We start from the raw sequence: 17,721 nt of genomic DNA on the forward strand, positions 1-17,721 counted from the left end.
CCACGTGTCTCGGGTTTTATAAAATTTGCAAGTTTTGAGAAGGGTACCAACGCATGTTTGCAACCTATCGACGCGTGTTACCGGTTTATTACCAATTCGTGCAAAATTATTAGGGCCAAGTGAGTTAATTAATCTCATGAACGTCCCAATTACCCCGTTAGTGGAATTATCGATTAAATTAATTAATGTTTTGCCAAATACTCTAAATATGCGGGTTTCGGACCGTCGAGCCGATCATTGGTGAACCGTCCAATGCGAATCCTAATTCCCGACCCCTTGGGATTTAAAAAAATTAATTTTAGGTCGAGTTTGCATGATTAAACCGATTCATGTGAGGTTTCAATTAAGACGAGAAAATAAAGCGCTTAAACATGGATTGAGAGCACATTACCACGTCAAGCCCGGCAAACATACAAATTTCACACAATCGGTGCCGCCATGATCATGATAAACACATACAAACATGCACACACATAATATTAACGGAATCGATAAAAAGGCAATGACTCATGGAAGCGAAAAATCATGCAAAGAGTACGTATTATCATGTTGTATACATATAATTACAGAAAAAATATTTAAATGGGGCATACACGTTGTCGGTCAAGGATCCAAGTAGGAAAGGGTTGAGTATCTTTAGAAAATGTCTGGGGACTGATTTGAATAATTTTAAAAGAACAGGGACTGATTTGAAAATTCTAGAAAAATTAGGGACCGTGTAGGAATTACTGAAAATGTCCCAGGACTTGTTTGAACGAATTTAAAAATTCGGGCTGATCTGAAAAGTAAAAAAATGGCCCAGGGACTGAATTGAAACAACATGAAAAGTTCCGGAATTGGTTTAGAAATCCTGAAAAATTCAGGGACTGATTTGAAAATGCTGTAAATGGCTGGGACTCGACTGAAACGAATTTTTAAATTCGGGGCAGATCTGAAAAAATAAAAATGCATCGTAAGGATTGAAATGAGACAAAATGAAAAGTTCGTAAAATCGAGTTCGATATAAATCCGATCACCCACCCAACCCAATAACGCTCATTTCACATCATATCCATTCGAGCAAACATTAATATTCAGAAACGGAGCCCTAAACATGCCACTGAGTCGGAAATTTACCTAGTTCAGGAAGTTTAAGGGTCATTCTGTAAATAAAAAAGTAAAAAAAAAACGCCGGGGAGTTTGGCTGCTAAGGGAGGATTGGGCCGGTCTGGATTGGGCTGAACTGGGCTGGGCTTCGGACTGGGCCGATTTGGGCCAACGCTAATGGGCTGCCGCTGGGCTGGGCCGATGAGGGGGCGGACTGGGCAGGGCGGGATCCCTGCTGAGTCGGGCTGGGCTGGACTACTGGACTGGGCCGCAACGCTGGGCCGGGCCGAGGGCACGAGCTGGACTGGGGCGGCGTGCCTGTTCAACCCGTAAACCGCGGAGCCCCGATTAGAAAAAAAAACGAAATAGAGAGAAGCAGAAGGTGAGGAGCCGAGGGATAATCCGAGTCAGGCGAGCTAGGGGCGTGAGGAGGACGAGCTAAGAGTCTTCGAGCGAGAGCGAGCCGAGGGAGAGCCGAGGATGAGTTGAGAGAGAGAGAGCCGGAGCTGAGGGAATTTTTCGGGTGAGCTCAGGGAGCCGAGCGGCGGGTGTTCGGGGTTCAGGGAGCTGTGGGCGTCCGAGAGGATAAACGAGCTGAGAGTTTCCGAGTTTCAGCCGCTCAAGACTTGAGCTGCGGGTTTCCTTTTTTCTGAGAGAATCGGCCGAATCGAACTCGAGCTGGGGGTTTTCTTCTTTGTGAGCCCCCCGGGCCGACTGTGAGCTGCGAGTTTTTGTCCCTAAAAATCGAGAGAGAGAGAGAGCCAGAGAGAGAGAGAAAGAGAGATATCGCGTGTCGGGAACCATTGGCGTGTCGGGCGACGTTGCATGTGCAGAGGAGGCGACAGGCTCGGGTCGCACTCGGCAGCAGCGGTCACGGGATCCCTGCCAAAAGAAAAAAGCAGAAAAAAGAAAAAAAAACAAACGGAAACGTGAAGAAATCAAAGGAAGAAGAAGAACAGGAGGAAGGGGGGAGCATGGTCAACGGTCAGAAGTTGTCAGACTTCTGACCGTTTGACCCCCCCTTCCCCTCCCTCCCCCCCCCCCCCTTTTTTCTTCTTTTTTTTTTGTTTTTTTGTTTTAATTCGACGCGCGTATAAAATTGAAAATTCCTCTCTTCTTAATCGGACGTCAAAAAAGTAATTCGAGACCACCATCGTGCTCAGAAAAATTCGTTGATCGATATTATGTGATGAAATCTCGAATTTTGTCCTGGATTTTTGAAAATTGACGTCGATGTACGCGAAATTCGAAAACGTCCCAAATGGTATTATTTTTTGAAAAATCATAAAATTGTTGTTAAATTAGGAAAATTTGATATTTTCAAAAAGTCGTGAATACTCGAGTAATTAATCGGAAATACTTCCTTCACGGGTGGCAAAATGATGATTTTGCTTCTCTTGATTCGGTGGACCAAAATTGAGTGTTGACAGCTTGCCCCTCTTTGGTTGCGTGCTCGAATAGAGAATGTAACCAAAGATCATGAGAAGCACCCTTTTTGGTCCCGGCGACTGTCCTGGTATCACTCTCTATAGTCGCTTGCTCCTTTGCCTTGGATATGTGGGAGAAATCGGGCAAGTGCACGGACCTGCCACGAAACAACAACGTGGTTGAGGGGTGGAAATTATGAAACGGTAGATGAGAGGCCTGAGCCCGCAAAGCAGTAAAGTGCTAGGCCGAGTCTCGTGGAAAGCAGTAAAGTGGTGGGCCGAGGCCCGTGGAAAGCATTAAAATGCTAGGCCGAGGTCCGTGGGAAGAGTAAAATACTAGGCCGAGGCCCGTGGAAAGTAGTAAAGTGCGAGGCCGAGGCCCGTGGAAAGCAGTAAAGTGCTAGGCCGGAGCCCGTGGAAAGCAGTAGAGTGCTAGGCCGAAGCCCGTGGAAAGCAGTAAATGTGGATGCGGAGTCCGAAAAGCAGTAAATGTGGACGCGAAGTCCATGGACGCGGAGTCTGGAAAGCAGTAAAGTGCTAGGTCGAAGCCCGTGGAAAGCAGTAAAGTGCTAGGCCGAAGCCTGTGGAAAACAATAAATGTGCTAGGCCGGAGCCCGTGGAAAGCAGTAAAGTGCTAGGTCGGAGCCCGTGGAAAGTAGTAAAGTGCTAGGCCGAAGCCCGTGGAAAGCAGTAAATGTGGACGCGGAGTCCTGAAAGCAGTAAATATGGACGCGGAGTTCGGAAAGCAATAAATGTAAGTTGATAGGAAAATGTAGGAAATGCTGAAGCAAAGATAATTGCTAAGGAATGACGCAGGGCGTTGAAAAGGGGAGCTTGGCATTGCGTTGGGGCAAGCTGGTATGGTGCAACAGTAGGTGTGGCCTATAGTTTGTCGCGTGATTGAGCGCATGCTGGATGACTTGTGTCGCGCGCTTGGCGAGAATGGTCCGATCACTGTGTTCACCGGGGATGCTGTTGCTTGTGAATGTTGCCATAATGAAGTGGTGCTGTGGGTTGGACTAACTCTCGGGACCAAGACGCATCTTGTCTCGGTGGAGAGTGAGGATTGCATGTGGCTCTCCCGCAGAGATGGGCACCACTTTCCATTAGTCGTGTGAACGATGGTGTACGCTGAATGTGCAAGGCTGATGCTAACCCAAATGTGTTGATCTGCCGGAAGCCGGCATCGCCACTAGGGCGGTTGCTCGTTGCTCTGCCGGATGTCGGCTCTGTCGCAGGGGCGATTGTAGTTTGCTGGGGATGCCCCGGTCTTGCGATGAAGGACTCGAGTTCTAAACGAAGTGCCCACGTAACCCGAGGGATGGGGAATCAGAGTCCGCCGTAGTTCCCGCGTTTGTTGTACCTGTGATCCTGACATCATTAGTAAGTCATGGGATTACTAGCGATTTGTAAGCACAGGTAAAAGGATGTGTTCGCGACGCATGTTCTTCAGTTTTGGGTCGCCCAGGCGACCCGTATAGAGTTTTTGCTTTGGCGATGCGAATGAGATCCCATTTTCGAAGGCCTCAATGCGAGGCCTCCAAGGCTCATGTTGGCCATGCACGAGCATATCAAGACATTCTTAATGATGCCCTAACAACTCTGTCGATTATTTGACGCGCCCGTCGGCTTAGGACCCTTCTCGTCAGGGTACCGTAGGGCGGCTGCGCTTGTGACCCGCATGGGGATTTTTGTGCAAATTTAGTTAGACCTCAGTCTATTCATTTTCAAAGTGTTATGACTTGACTTCCGGAGAGAAGTGTCTAGGATTTTGGCTTTATGGTAGCCGATTGTAGGGTGACTATGACCCATTTAGAGTTATTTATGGGCTGAGAGAAAAAAGAAAGCATGGGGAGCACGTTGCCCCAAGCTAAAAGGATACACGGATTCACGCCTTCAGTGAGATGTACCCTCCTTTCTCTTCCGTTCTTCGGTTGGTGTTGGCTGTCTTGAACTGCTTGGATTGTGCGCTTGGTCGCCCGCTGTGCTTGAGGAAGAATCTGCCTTGGACATTTGAGTCGTGCAGGAGAGCCGATCGGGGATGATGTTGGAGTAGATAACTTGGCCACTTTCCTTAGGGATCCCTGGTCTGCGCAGTGTGCGAGAGCCTAGGGTGACTGTTTTGTTTATCTCTCGTTTTACTCTCCTTTTGCTACGGTTACCCACCTCGGGGCCGTACCTCTCAACCTAAAGTGGATTAGTTCTCATTTTGCCACGACTGCCCGCCTCGGGATTTTCAGTCGTGCCTCTTTCTTGCCCTAACTTTTGCCTAGGTTGCCCCGAGGGGTTTTCGACCTAGCGGGCTCGATTCTTTTGTCTCTCGAGTTTGCATGGACGAAGGGTTCGAAAGATTCGACCTCCGAGTGCATTGTGTTCTGTCTCCGTCGATGAGTTGCGTTTGCTGCTCCCCTTTTTATCGGGGTTTGTTGATTTCTTCTTCGAATTGGCGGTGCCGGAGTTTTATATCTTGGCGATGCTTTGTTTTGTTCATTGGCGGGTTTTTCCCGCGTCTTTTCTCTCATTCTTCATTGACGGGTTTTTCCCGCTTCTTTTCGCTCTGTTTTTTTCTTGTAGTCGGGGTTTGTTTTGTGTCCCGTGTATTTGTTGGAAACTCCTCGACTTTGCATTGCATGGTCGCTTTGGTGTGCCTTGCCCTATTTCGTGAGGGCCGGCCTTTCATGGAGGTTTGGCTCTTGGATATTTGGAAGCCGAACTTCGTGTTGCTCGTCCTTGCAAACTTTACAAATTATTTCCCCCATCGTCTAAGAAGAATAATAAGATTTGCCCTGGGGTGCAAGTGATCGAGGTTGCCCCGGCATGAGTGTTGAATGCGGATGCCCTGGTCTTCGTGGTCTGCGTCGGACACCGTTCCTGACCGTGTTTTGTCGCTCCCGTGGAGGGTGCCCCTAGGAGGATAGGTGCTCTTGAAGTCGGCGTGCGTGCTTTGCTTCGGGGGCCATGCTTGCTATCGACTGAGATGGTTGGGTTGACAGCATGTGGCTCACTCAGTCATTTTTGTCTTCGGCTTGGTTAAAAGGGGGGGTACTTCCGCATCAAGCTTCTTTCCTGTCGAAGTATAAGGAGAGAGACCCGATAGGAGTTCTCGTGGAGGTGTGAACCCGTGTATTGCTCTTCGCTTGTAGCCGGCGTGCCCCTGTGAAGGATGACAAAGAATATGATGTATTAGGTGATTATACGGTGAAATATGTGGTAAGAAATGTAAGGTGGACCCATGGGAAATTCCCTCATCCAGCGCACGACCCATGGGGTGCCGCGCGTGGGGGACACTCAATTTCGGGAGTCCGGTCATCGTCACGCTGGAGCAATTAGACTGTGACTGGGAACCGCATAGTTGTACTTTCCCTGATTGCGGGTTGGTCTGCGCAACCGTCCTAGGGAAAGCTCGAGGAGCCAAATCCCATTGGGACATGCGAGTCGGACAGGTCCGACAGAACCAATAGGGCGTCTTCGAGACTGTTCAAGTGCCCCTTGAATGGTTTGTTCATGCTGAGAGTTTGTTTGGAAATGCGAATAAATGTAAAAGAGCATTTGAAGGAGAGTGTGTGTTGCCCCGGTAGTAGGTCGGTGGCCATAGCGGAGGGTGGGTTGGGCCCATTCTTCGATCGGCAGTGTGATCGTGCTAGAAGCCCCGTGGCGGGTGGGCTGGGACATGCTATGTTCGTTGGAACTGTCGCCTGTGATCTTTCGTGGAGGGAGGGTCGGTCTTAAGTGTTTGGAGCCCAAAGAGGTAGCAAAGAAGTGTTTCCTGTTTCGATTGTGGTCGTTTGGGATTCAGATTGCCTTCTTGTCGGTTATTTCCTGCAATGGGAAAAGGGGAACGATGAAGGAGCAAACTATGTTCGCAATTTTCACGCAATGGCGTAAGGGATCGAACTAGCCTGGTAGGCATCGTGCAAGCGTGCCGGGGGTGTGTGCATGGGTAAGGTGGAGGCATGCTCGCACGACGCGGAGGGACGCACTCGGTTGTGCTGGTGGATGTGCTCAGTTGCACGAAGAAACGCGTGCGCGATCGCGCGATGACGCTTGGTTGCGTGGGGTTAGTGAGAAGCTAGCTTTGCCAAGGAAGGTGAATCGGTCCTCGGGCCACGGCTCGCCTTGCCATGGAGGGAGGGTGAAGGTCACGATTGGTCTACCTGCGAAGGAGGTCTTCACTCACTTGTATGGTGGGATGTTAGCCATTATGCAAAACAGTAAATGAGTAGAATGTATGCGATGCGTGAGTTTTCCAAAACTAATGCCGTCATTCAAATTGGCTCAAAAGGTTCAAAGTACAATGTAAATTTTGTAAAATAAAACCCTAAGCCAATCTTCCACCACACTCGGAGTTTGAGCAAGCGCATATTGCATTTCTGTAGTTTGGCGTGGGTTTGAGCGAGCTCCCTCTGAGGTTGTGGTTGGCCGACCAGTTCCTCATCTTTCTCAGTAGCTTACCGACGAAGGTGATCGATCCTGTTGTTGGTGAGGTCGACTATGGTGGATGTGCCTAAAGTGGGCGATGTCTTGGCAGGTGTGCCGGTCTTGGTTTGTGGAGACTCGGTGGGACCCTCGTGTGTTGACGGACTTTGTCGAGGCACAAACAAGAGGCCGAGCAAGGCGTCTCTTACCAAGACGAAAGGAAGACTAACTTAAGACTCGTCCATATGAATGACACCCTAATTTTGTAAAATAGATGATGCATGTGTGCGAAGAAATTAAATGCCCACGGCTTAGTACAAATTACAAGGTACATCGCTCTTGAAACAAAAAAGACTCAAGTGGCACGTAGGCCGACTCGATGGACTGTTCGTCGAAGCCGGGTTAGAGGATGGCATGGAGCTCCTGCAGAATGCATGGTTTTAGTGCTACAGGGACCGTGCTACGTAAGGATGGGGGCTCCTGACTCAAGGGTATCAATTCCTTGAAACCGAGCGGGATTCTTTTCAAGCCCTAAGCGACAGTCGAACTGCGCGTCGTACCCCTACTTCGAACCCCTATCTAACCTATGCTCCTATTACCGGTCGTGGGACGCGACCCATAGGTACCTAGAAGCTAGTATGATATGTAATGCGTGTGCGGGAAATAAAAGTGCGTAAAGTAGATAAGCGAAAAATTACGGAAAGCGATAAATAAACAAGCAAACAAAGCAAGCGAGAACGAGGCCGAACCCTCTAAGTGTCCCCAGTGGAGTTGCCAAGTTGTGCGCATCCAAATTTTATCTCGTCGGGGCACGCATGCGCGTGCCAAATGCAACGCGGCTTGGGAGTGTCCACCTTCCCAAGGACGCGCGACTGACGCACGTGAGAAGGAGTCGCCACTTGCCATTTTACGACCCGAAGGTCGAGGGCCGGCAAGTTACCCGGGTCTAGGGGTACGGGGTACACCTAATTGCTAAGGCATATGGTCTATGAAACCCGAGGTTCCGAATTCGGGGGTTCTGTTACATGCGAGCCTATATCTCGCACGCCCTATCGGTACTCTAGCTTGTCGAGGCTTGCCATTTTAATTTAATTACCGCTTAATTAAGTTCCGCTTATCTTACGCGTTTTGACACCGTAAATTCGAAGGAACACTCCGACCGTCCACTCTCTGACCGGGATTCTTACATGAATAAATGTACAACATAAAATTCCTACATTGTCCTCTCCAATAAATAAAATACAAATTACAACAACTGAATCCCGGTCGGTTCGCATTCGGTTATTATTCCACTCGTGCTCACCGTGTGGTTTGAAAAGACTAGAATTGAAATTAAGATGCGCGCTCAGTGTTAGGGGGTTGGACCCCATGATCTACGGTTGGGGTGTTGGACCCTATGGATCGTATCCTAAAGGATCGGGCTCGATCCGAATAACAAACAAGTGCAAGAATGTAACAAAACAGGCATAAATAAACAAACAATGTGATTTTGTTATTGCCGAATTTACGTGAATTAACCGATTATTAACCGGGGTATCTTGGCATGCAAATCCTACCCTAAAACAGACAAAGTGGGTACAAGGTGTGAATCGATCAAAGATCGCCTCGAGAAGGTATTTCGCATTTGGTATTATTTTCCGAGGACTTGATATACGTGACGTCTGTTGTCAAATATTGTGTTTGTGGGTTGCTTTTAGAATTGTTCTATGTTGTGACACTACGATTGTTACAAGTTATTACCGAACATTGATTCCGCCCGTAAATCCTAGAACCTAGTGCATATCCCGCTATTGCCCATTTTTGTCTTAACCAAGTACACAATTAGTCCGATATTTGTATTTTGAGTCAATCCACCCGAACTAACTACCCGAGACTATGCTAGAATAATAAAAACTCATCGATCAGATAGAGCGGGCTGTGCAGATGAAGCTGCGCCTAGACAGGTAGCCCATCCCTACCCTGACACTGTAGTGTTTCTATTATTCTAACCCTAGGGGTATCGTTAAGTTGCAAATAGACGATTTTGCCCTTAAGGTGAAAATTATTTTCTGAAAAGAGAGACTACGTGGTGCGGGCCACCTCGGCCTGTGACCGGCGTTAACCGATCCCCTGGACTTTCCAGGGTCGTCAAGAACCCTAAAAAGCCAAAAGATCGGTTAATCCATTCGGAAGTGATCTAAGAAGAACTTTCACGTCTCGACCTGAGTTTCCTGAAATCCGATGAGGCCCCGAGTCAAGACGCGCAAGTCCCTCCAAGACATCCATATCACATCGAACCACGTATCTCGGGTTTTATAAAATTTGCAAGTTTTGAGAAGGGCACCAACGCATGTTTGCAACCTATCGACGCGTGTTACCGGTTTATTACCAACTCGTGCAAAATTATTAGGGCCAAGTGAGTTAATTAATCGCATGAACGTCCCAATTACCCCGTTAGTGGAATTATCGATTAAATTAATTAATGTTTTGCCAAATGCTCTAAATATGTGGGTTTCGGACCGTTGAGCCGATCATTGATGAACCGTCCGATGCGAATCCTAATTCCCGACCACCTTGGGATTTAAAAAAATTAATTTTAGGTCGAGTTTGCATGATTAAACCGATTCATGTGAGGTTTCGATTAAGACGAGAAAATAAAGCGCTTAAACATGGATCAAGAGCACATTACCACGTCAAGCCCGACAAACATACAAATTTCACACAATGGGTGACGCCATGATCATGATAAACACATACAAACATGCACACATATAATATTAACGGAATCGATAAAACGGCACCGACTCATGGAAGCGGAAAATCATGCAAATATACGTATTATCATGTTGTATACATATAATTACAGAAAACAAAATATTTAAACGGGGCATACACGTTGTCGGTCAGGGATCCAAGTAGGAAAGGGTCGAGTACCTTTAGAAAATGTTCGGGGACTGATTTGAATAATTTTAAAAGAACAGGGACTGATTTGAAAATTCGGATAAAGTTTCATGGGACTGATTTGAAAATTCTAGAAAAATTGGGGACCGTGTAGGAATTACTGAAAATGTCCTAGGACTTGTTTGAACGAATTTGAAAATTCGGTCTGATCTGAAAAGTAAAAAAAAATGCCCCAGGGACTGAACTGAAACACCATGAAAAGTTCCGGAATTGGTTTAGAAATCCTGAAAAATTCAGGGACTAATTGGAAAATGCTGTAAATGGCTGGGACTCGACTGAAACGAATTTTAAAATTCGGAGCAGATCTAAAAAAATAAAAATGCATCGTCAGGACTGAAATGAGAAAAAATGAAAAGTTTATAAAATCGAGTTCGGGATAAATCCGATCACCCATGCAACCCAATAACGCTCATTTCACATCATATCCATTCAAGAAAACATTAATATTCAGAAACGAAGCCCTAAACATGCCACTGAATCGGGAATTTACCTAGTTCAGGAAGTTGAGAGGTCATTCTATAAATAAAAAAGTAAGAAAAAAAAAACTCCGGGGAGTTGGGCTGCTGAGGTAGGATTGGGCCGAACTGGGCTGGGCTCCGGACTGGGCCGATCTAGGCCGACGCTAATGGGCTGCCGCTGGGCTGGGCTGATGAGGGGGCGGACTGGGCCGGGTTGGATCCCTGCTGAGTCGGGCTGGGCTGCTGGAGGACCGGGCTGGGCTACTGGACTGGGCCACAAGGCTGGGCCGGGCCGAGGGCGCGAGCTGGACCGGGGCGGTATGCCTATTCAACCCGCAAACCGCAGAGCCCCGATTAGAAAAAAAAATGAAATAGAGAGAAGGAGAAGGTGAGGAGCCGAGGGATAATCCGGATTGGGCGAGCTGGAGGCGTGAGGAGGACGAGCTGAGAGTCTTTGAGCGAGAGCGAGCCGAGGGAGAGCCGAGGACGAGTTGAGAGAGAGAGAGCCGGAGCTGAGGGAATTTTTTGGGTGAGCTCAGGGAGCCGAGCGGCGAGTGTTCAGGTTCGGGGAGCTGTGGGCGTCCGAGAGGATAAACGAGCTGAGAGTTTCCGAATTTCAGCCGCTCAAGACTCGAGCTGCGGGTCTCCTTTTTTAGGAGAGAATCGGCCGAATCGAACTCGAGCTGGGGGTTTTCTTCTTTGTGAGCCCCCCCGGGCCGACTGTGTGCTGCGGGTTTTTGTCCCTAAAAACCGAGAGAGAGGTATCGCGTGTCAGGAACCGTTGGCGTGTCGGGCGACGTTGCGTGTGCAGAGGAGGCGGCAGGCTCGGGTCGCAGTCGGCAGTAGCGGTCACGGGATCCCTGCCAAAAGAAAGAAGAAGAAAAAAGAAAAAAACCAAACGGAAACGTGAAGAAATCAGAGGAAGAAGAAGAACAAGAGGAAGGGGGGAGCATGGTCAACGGTAAGAAGTTGTCAGACTTCTGACCGTTTGAGAACCCCTCCTTTTTCCTTCTTTTTTTTTTGTTTTTTTTAATTCGACGCTCGTACAAAATTGAAAATTCCTCTCTTCTTAATTGGACGTCAAAAAAGTAATTCGAGACCGCCATCGTGCTCAAAAAAATTCGTTGATCGATATTATGCGATGAAATCTCGAATTTTGTCTCGGAGTTTTGAAAATTGACGTCGATATACGCGAAATTCGAAAACGTCCCAAATGGTATTATTTTTTGAAAAATCATAAAATTGGTGTTAAATTAGGAAAATTTGCTACTTTCAAAAAGTCGTGAATACTCGAGTAATTAATCGGAAATATTTCCCTCACGAGTAGCAAAATGACGATTTTGCCCCTCTTGAGTCGGTAGACCAAAATTAGGTGCTGACACGAATCATTAGATTTGAGCCGTTTGGTTTCCACGTTATAAATGGGCGTGTCTATATTAAGAACATATAGACCATAACTTAAATGTACACTGCCATAAAATACATTATTCATGTACATGGAACAACACTTGTTCTTGATAATGAAACAAAATCATTTCTTGTCCAAACAAGAAACATATATTATGTTTATACTAATAGCAGGCACATAATAACAATCGTCAAGATTCAGTACAACCTAGTAGGCAAAAACATGTGATAAGTCCTTATAGCTAATGCAGCAACCCTTGCTCCATTTCCAACTCATAGGTCCACCTCGCCCTTTACCAACGATCTACTATTCCTTAGGTCCTGCACATTTCCACAAATGTGAGTACCACACCCAGTATCTAATACCCAAGATGTAGAAGCAGTAGATACATTGATCTCTATAACATGGATACCTGAAGTGGAAGTCTCACTTTCCTTCTTCTTCCTCAACTCCTCCAAGTATACCTTACAATTTCGCCTTTCAGTGGTCACTGTTGCCACAGTGGAAGCAGTAATCATCGTTTGCCACCTTGGCCTTGGGTTTCAATGCACCCGAGTCACTTGCATGCACCCTTAGCCTTCTGGCCTTTCTTTTTGCCTTTGCCCTTTTTCTTAGTCCCCTGGACTATCAAAACAGGCGTCCCCCTTGTTGATATTCTACTCACATGTTCTTAATATGCTAAGTAGTTCAAGCAATAGTTTGTTATAGTCTCTCATGTTATAGTTCATGACGAACTGACTATAACTGTCGGGCAGCGACTGCAAAATTAAGTCTGTGGCCAACTCTTGACCCAAAGGAAATCTCAGTCGTCCCAATGTCTCCATGTACCCAATCATCTTGAGTACATGAGGACCTACAGGGCTGCCCTCAATTAACTTTGCCTGAAAAAGAGCTTTCGATATGTCGAACCTCTCATGACGAGCCTACTCTTGATAGAGTTGCCTGAAATGTACGATCATATCGTATGCCCCCATGTTCTCGTGCTGCTTCTGAAGCTCTGAACCCATGGTGGCTAGCATGAGACATCCGATGTTCACGGCATCATCTTGATGCTTCCTATAAGTATCTCTCTTATCTCGGGTGGCATTTTCATGCGGTAGCACAGGAAGAGATTGTTCCAAGACATATAACTTTTTCTCTTGAGTGAGAACGATTATCAAGTTTCGGTACCAATCTAGGAAATTATTTCCAAACAGTTTTTCCTTCTCAAGGATTGATCGCAAATAGAAGGTACTAGTAGTGTTTACCGTCATGGAAACTACCACAAAAATACACAGAATAAGTATTATGACATAACAATATTTAATGAGGATTTTATTAAATATTGCTCCCACTATTTTTATCAAATCAATGACCCTCACACTGATTCGGAGAATCTCTTTCTCATATTGTTCAAGATCCATATTTCACCAAGTTCTGAGTCAGCAAGGGCTAATTCGCCAAGAACTGGCTATTTAGGTAGGGAACCCTTTTGCCCAATTGCATTACATGCAACTCTTAGTTAGTTGAGTGAATAACTCCTTATTCCGATCTATCTTGTAGATCGATGCCCAACTCCTTGCCTCTAAACTCCTAATCCTATTAGGCTTGCTCAGTTAAGCCTGACCCACCAGTAAACACCACGCTTTATCAGGATACATAAGGGCATCATACAAGGGCAAGGTCTGCACACTCATCGATCTTGGTCTTGACGAGCATTAAGGGATTTTATTAATATTTAAATCGATTTCACCATATACTATTCAGTAATCATTACATAATAATTCCCATGTATAACTATTATACCAGCATACCAATACACCACTAACAGTCATGCATGTATAACTATTATACTAATACAATTATTGTCTAGTCCAGGTCTAACAGTCATGCATGTATACATTCACCGCAAGCACCAAACATAAAATCATATTTCATGCTTCTATCTACTCAAATTCTAATTAGTTAGACTCTGATACCAATTGTTAGTTTCACGGGGTCTACAGAAAGGTAGAAGAAGGAGAAATTCAAAATTTTCTACCCATAAAACTGAATCCCAAGAACTACTAGAAGAATAGGAGTAGATTAAGTGTACATAGAATCTTTTAAATCGTCGACTAAGCACTCCAAGAGTAACACCTCTACTGGTATCCACATCGACTTCCTCGATAGGTCTTCGAGATTAGCAGTGCTAGCGGCCAACTCTCGAACAAAATACCGGTGCAACACCTGGCTAATATTAGACTAATTGGACCTCACAAGTTGAACAATTCAACTCGAACTCTTCAAAGCACACACGCACACACGTACATACACATACATGCATTTAAACACACGCACACATATATATTGACCCCAAAAAATCATCAAGCCTTCCCCATTTCTGATGGCATATATCTATGCATTTGGGAATGCCTTGAGTTTGCATGACTTTCATGCAAAAGGGCCACATGGAATGCACTTGGCTTTCATGCAAAATTGTCACGTGTGTCTTGGCATGTATGTTCCACGTGGCTCCCAATTCAGGTCCCGTGTGTCTCTGTTTCGTGTATAGATCAGTTCTATTAAATTTAATAAATTTTGAATTTAATTAATCGACAAATTTAATTTCATTGAATATCCAATTAATCGGTTGCACCTTAAATCGTCTAATCTCTATTAGACAGTTTTAGTGTTTCAAAACCATATCATCGATTTGGTCGTAGTGTGTGACCTTGTAGAATCCCAATTATGTTGACAGTAATATCGAAATATTTATTTCAATATTACTAATAGTGAGCGGCATCTAGCATTTCATCACTACTACTCAAGTAATTAGAAAAATCAATTTCTTGACGAACCTTGTGACCTATGTTACCGTTCAATATAATCTATTTGTCCTCTATATCTCTATCGAGCCCAAGGCATTGTCGCTGTCATCCTTGTATGGCTCAATCTCTCTTTCTTGGTTTACTGGATAAGTCTATTAGAATAAATAAGCTCGATATCCCTATATCGATTCATTTGGTATGCATACACTTTTAGACTCCACCCACCAAGCGGACATGAGATATCGCCGCCATTAAGTAGGAGGGATAAATCCTATCTTGGTCACTCACATTCCTCTTCATGCTCTATGGCATACCCAATAATTATTTTTATAACCATCCTGTTACGATGGCGTTTGATGGTATCGAAGTATACGACATTACATGTAGGAAACCATGGTGACCTCAAGTCAAAGAACCATTGTACCATAGTCATTATGAGAACAGCTAATGACAGTCACATAACGACCCATATAGCATTCTCATACCGAGTCAGTCTAGTACACATTACTCCTAATGTATACCTGCGGTATGACTCGATGTCTCCACATCCATGAGTTGTGAGACTTGGTCATTAATCAACACCCACACTAGTCTAACCGCATTATCGTCGTCCTAATTAACGATAATACTTTACTATAGACATTCAGGAATAGTGTTCAGTAATTATTATAGTATCTCACAATCAAGTCATACTTGATGCCTATCGAACGGACGTTATTGTGTAAAATTAATATTTAGCACAACCCACATAATAACAAAATGCCTCGTATTATAATAAAATACATGTCACAATACAGAACTGATGATAGATTGTATCTGGGACATACGCCAATTTTCAATAATTATAATATAAAATTATAAGTTTGTTTACGCGAGTTTCGCGAGCCTAATACTGTTAAGCTTGGCTCGGCTCATTTAACTAGCGGGCACGAGCCGGAGTTGAGCTCGAACTCAAACTCCAAATTTGGTCGAGCGGACCTTGAACGGTTCGCGAATAGTCTCCTCATTTACGCTCCTAATCGCTACTGGCCCCTCTCTCTCTCTCTCTCTCTCTCTCTCTCTCCTCACTCGAGTGGCGAAGGGTTTCAAAGATAAGCGTCTCGAGGTGAGATTCGGTCAGTCTTTCGTTCTTCCGATTCGTTCTGTTGAAGTATTCATCGCCTCCATCCTCTGTGATTTTTAGTTCTCGATCTGTGCTCGTTTCGAGGCTTTCCTATGGTCTGTTGGATTAAGGTATGAGGGTTCCTTTGTTTCGATCTCGATTGGGTTTCATGAAGCAATTGGAATCCGCTTCTTGGTTATACTGCGCGGGGCTTATTTGATTTTTGGTTTGCTGTTTTTCTTCCTCAAAATGGACACCTCTGCTTCATCTCCCGTCCTGCTGCGACAGTATCAATGCTTGTGTTGTTTGCGATTATGATATCTAACTAGGAGATGTAGTCTATACATGTTATGCTAGAATTGCAAATTGCATATAAGGAGCTCTTCACCTTAAGCAGAAGAGCTAATTAACATTTTAGAATTTAGTTTTGCTGCATTAATATTTATGATTTCGATTGCAGTTGCTGTTGTCTCACATTGCTTCCCGTCCTCGTCGAGCTTCTCTCTGTGGCTGTTGTGGTGTTGCTGTCGTTGCATTTTCGTCCTTGTTCGTATGAGCATCTACCGTTGAGGTCAGACAATCTCACAGTCATACCCGCCCCTGTCATGTTGCTTTCTCGATTTTGGATTGCTGATTTGGTTGGTTTATCTGAGTAAGAGAGGAAGATTTGTACTAATTAGCTGATAATATAAAGTGGCTGTGTTGTCCATGAAGTGGCTGCAGTGGTGAAGTGGCTGATTCGCTAATTTGTTAATTTGCCGATGAAGCAGCTGCAGTGGTGATGTGGTTGATTAATTGATGTGGATGAAGTGGCTTATCAGAATTATGTGTGAAATTCGAGTAGTCCAGCTTGAACATTAGACTTAAATTATCATTTTTTAAGGGAATCTAGAGGAGTAGCTTTTGTTGCTTATGAGCATATTTAGACTTGCAAATTCCTTCCACACCCCAAGTCTTTTAAATCCTTCTCTTGGGGAGGAAGGAAAAAAAGAAAAAGAAAAAAAAACCTTTTATATCGACAAGCTACATCACTGATATGAAGTTGTAATCCCAGATCAACTGTCATTAAGCATTACTGACTAATGGCTCTTGAGTGGGTTGTTCTTGGCTATGCTGCCGGTGCGGAGGCAATCATGGTCCTTCTTCTGACTCTTCCGGGCCTTGATGGCCTCAGGAAGGGCCTCGTTGCTGTCACACGCAACCTCCTGAAGCCCTTTCTCTCGGTGGTCCCATTCTGCCTCTTCCTGCTCATGGACATCTATTGGAAGTACGAGACCCGGCCCAAGTGCGAGGGTGAGTCTTGCACTCCCTCCGAGCACCTCCGCCACCAGAAGTCCATCATGAAGAGCCAGAGGAACGCCCTCCTCATCGTTGCCGCCCTCGTCTTCTACTGGCTCCTCTATTCTGTCACTCATCTGGTCGTCAGGATCGAGCAGCTCAACCAGCGAGTCGAGCGGCTCAAGAGTCGCGAGTGACCTAGCCAACTCAGGCAGCAGTCTTCCAGATCCTCCCAAATGTGTAGTTGTTATAGGTATGAGCTGTCTCTGCCAGTTTTGGGTTTTCTATGTTTTTGTTTCTTGCTTCTTGCTGTTTTTTTACGACATTGTGATGCTTTGGAGGATTAACTATGCCAATAGTAAAAGCCAATATCAGATTCCTTTGATTCCAGCCACTTTTACTATATTACGACCAATATTTTCGCATTTACTGATTATTCATTGGTGGTATCATGAAGTTGATTGGTTGTTCTTGCTCTGAGCTTTCTGCTACATATTCGTCTGGTCAAAAATGTGATGATACAGGTGTGTGTTGGTAGATTGGGTATTCGAGTGAGAAGCTGTTTCCTGGTTGTTCACCGATCAGGAGACTGAACTCAGGCTTGCTGTAAATTTCAATTTTTGGGAATGGAATTGTTTATGTGAAATGATTGATCTTATCAAAAATTTTTGGTCTAATGGAATGTTTTTAAAGGAACATTGTTAGAAGATGCGTAAGTTCAAATTTACAAGTGAAGATATATACAAGTCAGAGAAGGAAAAGAATGATAAACAGTAACACCTAGGTGTGAAATCTACGGCTGAACTACGATGGCATG

The 17,721-nt window shown here is 45.2% G+C and overlaps 1 protein-coding gene across 6 annotated transcripts; it reads left to right on the top strand.

Moving 5' to 3' along the window:
* Positions 1 to 15,468: 15,468 nt before the first annotated feature.
* On the top strand, positions 15,469 to 17,298 carry LOC116201650. Of its 6 annotated transcripts, XM_031532947.1 has the most exons (4): positions 15,513 to 15,629; positions 15,708 to 15,757; positions 16,087 to 16,197; positions 16,681 to 17,298. In XM_031532947.1, the coding sequence occupies exon 4, from the start codon at positions 16,709 to 16,711 to the stop codon at positions 17,099 to 17,101; it is 393 nt and encodes a 130-aa protein (XP_031388807.1). In that variant the 5' UTR covers positions 15,513 to 15,629; positions 15,708 to 15,757; positions 16,087 to 16,197; positions 16,681 to 16,708; the 3' UTR covers positions 17,102 to 17,298. The 6 variants fall into 6 exon arrangements, with proteins under 6 accessions (XP_031388805.1, XP_031388809.1, XP_031388810.1 ...); XM_031532945.1 differs by lacking the exon at positions 15,708 to 15,757 and having other exon boundaries at positions 15,469 to 15,629; XM_031532948.1 differs by lacking the exon at positions 15,708 to 15,757 and having other exon boundaries at positions 15,490 to 15,639.
* Positions 17,299 to 17,721: the final 423 nt, after the last annotated feature.

Source organism: Punica granatum, chromosome 3 (assembly GCF_007655135.1).
Source record: "Punica granatum isolate Tunisia-2019 chromosome 3, ASM765513v2, whole genome shotgun sequence".
NCBI lineage: Eukaryota > Viridiplantae > Streptophyta > Magnoliopsida > Myrtales > Lythraceae > Punica > Punica granatum.